Below are 10,049 nucleotides of genomic sequence, written 5' to 3'. Positions count from 1 at the left end.
TAATGCCGCAATAAGTCTTAGTTTCTAAAAACTTTTTTTTGTAGATCGGCTTAGTCAATACCTTTCAAACAGAACAGGACTGTGAAAAACTGCTATAACTTTCTCGACCCACACGATAAAAACAACTAGGGCCTAGATTCCACCTCACTCTTAGGGCTCTATCTTACGAACCACTGAACTGATTTTAACAGACTTTTTTTCCCTGATCTACATCATCAATACCTTTCATTTGACGTGCCACACTCAATTGTAAGCTTCTTATTTGAGTAGATATACTTAAAAAACCCTCAAACACTTATGAAGCATTAGCTCAGGTATGGCCAGTCATACCATGCCCATTTTCATTTTTATTCATTTCGTTTACATTACTGTACAAGCTAAGTCATATTGCGGCATTAGAGAGTCATTAATAATCTGTATAACACTTTAAAACCAATTCCACCCAAAAAGTGGGTGGTTGGCCGTGGGGTGGGTTTTTTTAAGGTCTGCTAATCGTTTTCGAATCAGAGTGGCAAGCTGCATCACTGGTCCAAATTTCACAATTCTACTATGAACTGAACTATTTTTGGGCTTTTACACTAACATGGACCTCTACTGCTGTGGCAACATGAGCTTAAGAAAAGAATCGACTTGTCAGTTTCTTCCTCAACTTCCCATTTCTCGCAAATCAATGAATTTACATAAAAACGATGACATCAACGTGAACTGTAACTAAATTATTTACTAACTCTTATCAGCATTGGGTAATATATATGAAGAATTGATAACTGGTGCGAATTACGACGCTCCAAAAATAGAATGGTTCATACTGAAGATGTGACTGGTTTATTCATGATGTCAATTTTTAGTTGGAACATATCAGTGAATTGTTCATTAATTTTCATAAAAGTCGGCTGGAGCTGGAAGTTCAGGCAGTGCTTTTCCATCAGGTCCACTACAGTACATCTCAGTGGAAATTACGTATCCGTTTGCACAGGTACGCTGATTGCAGCCATCAAAATAGTGTTTTCCATCAACACATTTTCGGTCAGGGTCATCTGAATTGATGATGTGAAATGTGAATAAATCAATGAAGATGGTTTTTAAGTAAAAATGTTGTACTTACCAGCTGTGACCAGTGAGACCATACAAATTGCCAAAACGAGTAAAACAAAGCCGGTTCTCATTATCACTATCAATGTTGTCACTCTAGGTATCAACGTCGAACTGAAACTAATTTTAATTTTTATCTAATTTTTAACGTCGCGTGTGGAAGCATTTATATATGTAAGTTCTGACACTAAAATGTGCTTTGAATTTTTTATTTGTGAAATATTTTGGCAAAAGTAATTGCAACTTTCAATTAACATAAATGTCCGTCGTAGATTATTGTAAAACAATCAACGGTAGATATATTTACGGAGAACCGTGTCACATTTACCCTTTCGATACTTTGCTGAAAAGCATACATTTGGTCGTTTTTTAAATACTGGATTTTAGTTTACTTTTTTCATAAAAGATATTTACGAAATTACAGTACGACCGACTCAAATGTATACCCTAATTTCACCTAAGGGTTTTTTGACTGTCGAAATGAACATTTACTTGCCAGGTGAAGATGCGCCAATATTTGGTTTAATTGGTAACGAGTAATGGTTTTGCAACGGCACATAAAAATTGACTTTTTTCTACAGCGACTAACATTCAAAAACCGACCAATCTAAGAATTTTTAGTTTTTCTACAATTTTGACATATCCCAGTCCTTGTGTTTAAAATTTCAAGGCAAAAACGCACAAGTATGAAAAATCGAAAAACAATGGTATCATGCAAATAAACTGACAATAATAGAAATGACCGCGAGAAAAAGTGAATTTAATCACAGTTTGATCGTTGGAAAACAAGAAAATGAGAAGTTGGGATTGGCGACGATTTTTTGAAATTAAGTTTTACCATTGGTTACGGTATATTCAGAAGAGGGTTAAATTGAAGACGGCAATGTATAAAAACACCAGCACCTGCATTTTAAAAATTACTAAAATTCAAAACTTCTCCAGGTCTAGGCTGGTTTTTAGTGTAGTTGATAAGTACCACGCACTTTTGAGAAAACATTTACAACCAAAAAATCGTTGGGCTACCCTTCTAAACTCTATTTTTTACGCAATAAATGTTGCAGTATCATTAATTAATAAATTTTCAATGATTCTAGACTATCTAGTTAAAAAATAAAAACAAGTTTACAAGGGTAGCCCAACGATTTTTTCGTTTTAAATGTTCTCCCAAAAGTGGTCCTTATCAACTGCACTATTTGGAATGTTAGTCACTGTAACGTGTCGAAAACAAAAAATTTTTTAATTAAAACGAAACATTATGTTCAGTTGATGCAACGAAGTGGCTTCTGTCTTCTTATCTCACTTTTAATGACATACGAAATAACTTTGGGTTATCGCCAGCCATATAGTAGTTTATCTGTAATGCTCGTATATCGCGAGTACGGTAAGGAATTATTCTATGAACGTTTTAGAAACGGCAAGCACATCGCGATAATTTATTTAAATCTGTTACTTCTAATACTAAATTATCGCTCAGTGTTTGATACAAAATCTTTTATTTTTTATTAAGTGAAACATACTAGACATCAAAATCTGAAGTGAAAGCATTTTTGCTCATAATGTCCACAGCTGGGCTTGAACTAGCAACCTCTCGTTTATAAATCCAGCGCCTATCCAACTCGACCAACGAGACGAGCAAAAATGAAGTTGAGTTATTCTCATTTCTCCAAACAATGGCCTTAGTTGGCCATTGTCGTAAATTCGCACTATACGATGACATCGAACTGATGTCGACTGATGTCGTGTAAATACGAATGGCAAACGAAATGTGTTGGATAGATCAGCGTAGTTACAGATATGTGGCAAACAATATTCATGCGAGCCTGTGAGCTAGTAATGACGTGAATATTGTTGGCATTAGTGGTTAACGTTAAATGTGGCACATAAACATCTGAAATGACTTCATTTTTGCTCGTCTCGTTGGTCGAGTTGGATAGGCGCTGGATTTATAAACCAGAGGTTGCTAGTTCAAGCCCAGCTGTGGACATTATGAGCAAAAATGCTTTCACTTCAGATTTTGATGTCTAGTATCAACGCACTGCTCCTAGCATGAACACTACTTTGACAAACGTCGAATTTGGAGGCTTTTGTGATGAGAGCTACCGCTTAAGATTGATTGTATTGTGTGTTTGAACTCACACAACTAAAACAAGTCACCTATCTTCACGAAAGAAACGCAGTGCCTACTGTGACTTCATCAGCCTCCAAATATTTCTTATGTTCATGCTAGGAGCAGTGCGTTGCTAGTATGTTTCACTTAATAAAAATTAAAGTTTGTTTGGTTTTACACCAGAGTTCACAGGAGCTCATAATTCTCGTACAAAATCTTTTACTTCATTTGGTTAACGCGTACGTTTTAGTATTTATAAAAGCACTAGTCAGAGCAAAATGTTTATTTTTGTCAAATGATCGATAACAGATGATCAACCATTCAAAATGCTAGCTAGGCTAGATAAAGCTGTCACAGGCATCAGTCTAATTACCAGGTCTATTTCTTTTTGTTGATCCAAGAAATTCTAACCGATTGATGTAAAGTCTTTTACTTTATTTATTTTAACAGGTAAGCATTTTGTTATAACATTTATATTTATCGATAACAGATGAATAGTCGTCCGCAGAAAGTTGGGATCTGTTATAAATCTTAGATGCATTCCGCAAAATAAGTTAACTTCAAAACCCACTTACGTTTCAATTTCAACAGTTTTTCACCACGGCTTTCCCGGTATTCTTTCCTTCTAACATATCAATCAAAGCCTGTGGCATATTTTCAAATCCCTCCGTAATAGTTTGACGATATTTCAATTTTCCCTGTTCCATCCACAACTTCATCTGAGCTATGCCTTCGAACCATTTCGGCAGAAACCGTGTAAAAAGAAAACCTTGCATGCTAATCTGACTTGTAATGAGAATATGCTGATAGGTGGGCACTTTCGGCCACTCATCCATCGGTAAATTGTACGATGATACCGATCCACATACGGACACCCGACCGAACAAGCGTACATGCCGTAAGACAATGGAACTCGTTTCTCCGCCAACATTATCGAAATAACAATCCGCTCCGTCAGGAGCGAACTTTTTCAGTTCGTCGGCAATTGATTCAGTCTTGTAGTTAATGGCATGATCGAATCCAATTTCTTTCGTCAACCATTCACATTTGTCAGCACTGCCTGCGATCCCAATGACTTTGCATTCGAGTATTTTTGCAATTTGTCCGACCAGACTACCGACAGCTCCAGCCGCACCTGATACAACAACAATTTCACCTTTTTTCGGTTGACAAATGTCAATAAATCCGAAATAGGCAGTGTTTCCAGGCATGCCCAATTGACCGACAGCAAGCGATAGTGGTAGGTCACCTAAGGATGGGACGATATATGGTGGAAGCCAATCAGTAATGTCCCTAGGATTGAAAACAGAATGTGTTCGCCAACCAAGTGTTCCGCAAATAATCGAATCCTTTGGAAAGGCTGGATTTTTTGATTCGAGCACTCTAAGAAACGGCTGGGTTAATTGAGGAACTTATTTAACTGAATGTAAACCACCTTGCAACTTGATCACCGAGCATGGTTACACCAAGCGGAAATCTGGCCATGTAGGTTCTCATGTGCGGATCGACACTCAAATATAGGGCCTCTGTTAGAATCTCTAAATATTTCAACGGTTATGGGTTGTTCCGTTCAATGTAACTTCATAACTCAATATTGTTAAGTAATATTCACAACCTCCATCTTGCAGTTCCGGCAATTCCTCTTCTACCAATTCAAAGTCCGTTAATTTGGGTAGGCCTTCAAAACGTTTGGAATAAACAAATTTTTTCGCTTTGAACATTTTACGTTTCACTGACTGGAAAATGTAACAATTTGGTATGTTACGTCTTACTATGCCGCTACTTGAGTTTCAACTAATTCTAACACAAAATATTATCAAAATCATTAAGATAATCGTAGATAACATTCTATGAGCATTCAAATACAATCTTAGTGGTTGCCCACTATATTGGCAATTTTTGATAAGAATGTGGTTCGTTGGGAGTTGACCGTGTTGACGTTTATGTTCGTGTTTTGGACGTTTATCAATTTAATAATTTAAACTTATGAAAGGCATCTGATTCCTCGACATCCAATAAATCTCAGCTGTAAAATTATAAAAAAATCCAGACGGCAAGCATGTGACGCTCGATTTGATCAGTATTATTATCGGGTTTATTACTTCCATTGATCAAAGTATTTTTAATGTTTTGCTTTCAAATCTTGTACTTCAAGTTTTTTAACATGAGTTTTACTGTATAAAGGACCATATTACCCAAGACTTTTCATTATTTTTATCGTCGTTGTTATTGATAACAGATCTAAGAGATGAATAGTTGTTTTCAAAACAGTGTTTTTCACTACTTTTTCAAAAATGGTGTGCGATATGTCAAATGAAATGTATTGCCTAGACGCACAGCACTGCTAGTAATGTAATGGCGAAAAGTGGAAGCATCGACTTCTGACCCATTAAATGCCACCAGGTCTGCCTGAAAAACCGATTTTCATGACTTGAAGTATTTTTCTAGTTCATTGGACTCTCAGCTATCAGAAAAGTCATCATTTATGTAAAATAATTTTGATTTCGCAGAAGCCTGATCCATCTGGTGGGGCCGCTCTCGTAGTGAAATGTCATGTGAATCTAATTCTATAGATTTTTACAGAAATTGGTAACGAAATGTATTAAAATTCCTTAGGGAATTATTTCTAGGGCTATTTCATCGAATAATGCAGGGACTAAAATAAGGATTTCTGTGCAGGTGGGAAACGTTTCGAAGGGGCGCCTAAACACAAAATCTTGGGCGCCAAAGTAAAATTTTTATCCAAAAATAATATCATGCGTTCAGGACGTTGACGTAAATATATTTTTGATACCTAGGACCCGAAACTTGCGATTTCGTCTTCGCCTTCGGCTCTGTCTGGAAACTTCTCACACGCTAAAAAAGACCTAGGTCCTAGGTACGAAATGTACTATTACGATTTAAAGGGAATTATTCCCCTGACCAAAAGTCTGGGGTCTTTCATCCAAAAAATCATTCAAAATGTCAAAATGGAAAGTCTAGTCAAGTTGCCGATCATATCTGATAATAATCTGCAATTTTCTGGAATTTAATTTTTCGGTCATGTTAGGGATGTATTTTTACCTGTGGAAAATGCGTCCACAATATGACCTTAAAATCAAATTCCAGAAAATTGCAGATAATTATCGGTCTACTGGACTGGTGTTTTTGGTAGAATATCAGCCCAAAAAATCACAATAGTGGTGATTTTTTTGTATGAGGGTGAGTTTTGTCTATAATTTATATCTCTAGATGGATGTAACTGAAAATTCTGAAAAAATTCTCAAGTAACGTCTGTAACATCTGTGATTTTTGCAGAATTTTTGGACCCCTACTTAAAGGTAAAAATATTTTTTCAAATATTCTTCGTTAAATGAGGGTGTGTTCCGCCATTTAAAAAAAATCTGAGTAAATTACAAAAACGGTAGTAGCACTTTTGTCTAGCATATGGAAAAAAATCATTGAATTTTTTCATCGTTAAATAGGGGTCCAAAAAATCTGAAAAAATCTCGGATGTTTACAGACATTTTTTGGGAATTTCTACCGATTTTTACGTTAACACACCAGAGAGAAATAAATGAGAAACAAAATTCACATTTTTGTTAATAACTCCATTTTGGAGTTTCATACGCCACTCCACTGAAAGTAGTTCTAGGCCAAGACCTTTCGAATAATTTAGTTCCTTTAGTTTCACTTTTTACATGCCAACCCTATTTTCTTTCCATTTTTTTTTAGTTTTTAGGAAAGTGAAAGCTACAAATGTGAAATACTTTGATACTGTATCTGAATCTCCATCTAAATGATGATAAAAAATTTAAAAAAAAAACTGATATCGGCAATGCCATTGTCATTTTCCAACTAGGTTCAATGCGCCGCAGGCAAAATTTGTATTAAAATTTTATTCATTTGACTATTTCAAGTTAGATACTTGTAATTTTTCTTGTGGGCAGATCTGGATTCGCAGGTGGGAATTAGAGGGGAGCAGGTGGGGAAATTCCCACCTGCGATGTTCCTTAGTTTAGTCCCTGGAATAATGCTAGTATCACATCAATACTGCGATCCAAAAAATAGTATGTCTGTGAAGTACCTGCGAACTTGAACCTGCGAATTCTACATTATAGTCCGGTCGTTACGACGATCATTTTACATGACTTTTTAGTGATTTTAGGAATTGCAAAAAATTCGCAGGTTAGAAACTGCGAAATAAAAAATTCGCAGGTTTGAAACAGCGAAAAAAAATTCGCAGTTTTGAACCTACTATAAACCATAGTGAAATTGGGAGTTTTGGATAAAAATTCATACGTTCCAAATTCGCAGGTTTGAGCCTGCGAAAAAATCGCTCATTCAAATCTGAGAAAAACAAAAACACAAAATTTGCAGGTTCAAACCTGCGAAAAAAAACCAACTCAACTCAATTCCCAACTTTCTTCTCCCCGCAAAAGCGTGTTGTTGGTTCCCAGGGAATTCATAATTTAACGAAATGTAACGTAATGGAGTTTAGTTCGACCACACAGAAGTCACCTTGTTACGAAATGAATGCCAATTTCCATTGCCTATAAAAAGCGTTTAACATGCCGAGCGATCCGGCCCATTGCCCCGGAGCGAAGCGGAGGGCCGCAATGCGAGCCGGGCGCCGGAACGGTGTCAGTAACTTAGGAGTTATTTTTTTTTTCTCGCATCGTCTAATAATTAGTCTGTCATTTTTTTATGTAAAATTTAAATTTACGGAACCAAATTATAGAATTCACCCTTCACGGAAAATCCGTGGATTTGGATAAAGGCTGTGTAACTTATAATGTGGCTGTAGTTTTTATAATATAGCTACAAGACTTATAAAAATTTAGCTACTACACAGCTACATTACGCACCGAGAAAACATGTTATAGCTAGGATTTGCATATTGTGGCTGTGTACTCTATATCATAGCTGTGTAACGCATATTTGACGTATGAAAAACATAGCTATGGGCTGCATATCAGAAAATGTATTGGACCATAATGTAAAAACGCACCAAAAACTGGTTCATCATCAGGTGAATGCATCTTCAATAGTCAAAATAAGTAGAAACACAGACGAATGAAAATATCAGAAATTTCGCTACATTGGAAAGGAATTAATTAATTTGCTCCTAAAAAATCAAAATAGTCATTTTACACAAAATAATTGCATTGGCGATTCGACACGTAGATTCATGTTCTTTCTGCTTAGCAATAAGAACGTGTTAAAGCACGAGCAAATTAGCACATCAGCAGCATAGGCGTCGGCCGGTTTCTCGGATTAAGCATCAACCGGCGCGGTTAGTACTTGGGTGGGTGACCGCTGTTTTAACTACAGTCTTAACTACAATATGCATTACACAGCTATATGCCAAAAAATGGGGGTGCTAGGTCCACTTATAAATTTCTGTGTTCAATAAATTGTATTAGGAAGGGTTCTGGAGAAATTATAACTAGAAATGGAAAAAATGAATGGAGTGGAAATTTTTTATCTCCGCTTCTCAATTATTATTCAACAATTTTTCTGAGAATTTTATTGTGTCATTGCAAATTCACAATGACATTCTCTGAAAAAAATGACAGTGAGACATTTGAGATGTCGTTCACTGTATTTTTTATCTCCGTTTTTCAATTTTTTATCTGCTGTTTATTGCGAACCCTTCCGAAAGAACAGGTGAAGATAATTAAAGGGTGATCACAAAGTTACGATTTTAAAAGAGAACATTCTGTGTATTAAACATTTTGTACCACTGAACTTGTTAAATTTTTGTGACGGCTACCTTCATGAGTATCTTAACATGTCCTCTCTGGACCTCGAATTATGTAGCAATGAAGCTACCAACAAACTCTCCTTTTGGTCTTGCGATTTTTTTTTCGCAGGTTCAAACCTACGAATTTTATTTTTCGTAGGTTTTACCTGCGAATTCTTTCAAATGTGTGAACACGTACGAATTTTTTCCGAAGGTTTCAACCTGCGATTTTTCAACCAAACCTCCCAATTTACATTTTCAACCTGCGATTTTTTAACTAAACCTTCCAACTTCCCTTTTGGTCTTGCGATGGTTTTTTGGCAGATTTGAAGCTGCGAATTTAAACCTGCGAATTTTTTTCCGCAGGTTGAAACCTACGAATTTTATTTTTCGCAGGTTTGAACCCGCGAATTTTTTTTTGGCAGGTTTGAACCTGCGAATTCTTAGAACTTTCATCAGTAGAAATCATATAAAATGATCGTCACAACAACTGGACTATAATGTAGAATTCGCAGGTTCAAGTTCGCAGGTACTTCACAGACATAAAAATAGTGAACTTGGTCTAAACTTGCCCTAGTATAATTTTTTTTCTATCTGAGTCTTCTATTCACGCAAAAAAAATATTGAAATTTAGGAATATGTTCATGTCAAATACTTTTACGTGCCGCAAATACCCGATTCCCGAAACTTTCAGGGTGCCTCTCCTGATAGATTTTGTATGAACCACCTATTGTTACTTTAAACAAATGAAGTAATAGATTCAATGTTGCGCTACACACCCTTGTAAAGTACCTGGAAGAGTGATAGCAAACCAAGATTAGATTCAAAAACTTCAGCAAAAGATTTTCGTAAATAAGTTATAAGTTGGTGAGATGGAACGATGAACGATTTATATGTGAATCATAAAACAATCACATTTTAAATGAACTGCTGAGCTGATGTTATTATCACATATCGTATACCCATCCATCCATCTATAACAATACAATCCTAATGAAATTCATTAAATTTCAATTTATTCGACTAATATGTAATACCTTTAAATCGCACAAACATAAATTATTATTCATAAACAAGTCTGCAATTTAACGCCAAGCGAATATGATATGTTAAGACTTCCGCTTT

The 10,049-nt window shown here is 35.9% G+C and overlaps 1 protein-coding gene and 1 long non-coding RNA gene across 2 annotated transcripts; both read right to left on the bottom strand.

The window, feature by feature from the left end:
• Positions 1 to 805: 805 nt before the first annotated feature.
• LOC119078922 lies at positions 806 to 1,211 on the bottom strand. Its single transcript, XR_005088085.1, has 2 exons — positions 1,106 to 1,211; positions 806 to 1,037 (listed from the first exon to the last, which is right to left on the bottom strand). It is a non-coding gene; the product is annotated as an uncharacterized LOC119078922 (long non-coding RNA).
• Positions 1,212 to 3,611: 2,400 nt separating this feature from the next.
• Positions 3,612 to 4,989, bottom strand: LOC119078917 (prostaglandin reductase 1-like). The gene is made up of 3 exons (XM_037186652.1): positions 4,815 to 4,989; positions 4,635 to 4,737; positions 3,612 to 4,582 (listed from the first exon to the last, which is right to left on the bottom strand). The coding sequence occupies exons 1-3, from the start codon at positions 4,918 to 4,920 to the stop codon at positions 3,784 to 3,786; spliced, it is 1,008 nt and encodes a 335-aa protein (XP_037042547.1). The 5' UTR covers positions 4,921 to 4,989; the 3' UTR covers positions 3,612 to 3,783.
• Positions 4,990 to 10,049: the final 5,060 nt, after the last annotated feature.

The sequence above is a fragment of the Bradysia coprophila genome, unplaced genomic scaffold, assembly GCF_014529535.1.
Source record: "Bradysia coprophila strain Holo2 unplaced genomic scaffold, BU_Bcop_v1 contig_297, whole genome shotgun sequence".
In the NCBI taxonomy this organism is placed as follows: domain Eukaryota; kingdom Metazoa; phylum Arthropoda; class Insecta; order Diptera; family Sciaridae; genus Bradysia; species Bradysia coprophila.
This window is presented reverse-complemented; position numbering and strand designations above follow the sequence as displayed.

Bases quoted from the DNA above. Each gene is read 5' to 3' on its own strand.
- LOC119078917 (XM_037186652.1), bottom strand. From the start codon at position 4,920: ATGTTCAAAGCGAAAAAATTTGTTTATTCCAAACGTTTTGAAGGCCTA. The intron at 4,738-4,814 runs GTTGTGAATATT...TGAAATATTTAG, and splicing joins GCCGGAACTGCAAGATGGAG to AGATTCTAACAGAGGCCCTA. The intron at 4,583-4,634 runs GTGGTTTACATT...GCCGTTTCTTAG, and splicing joins CTCGGTGATCAAGTTGCAAG to AGTGCTCGAATCAAAAAATC.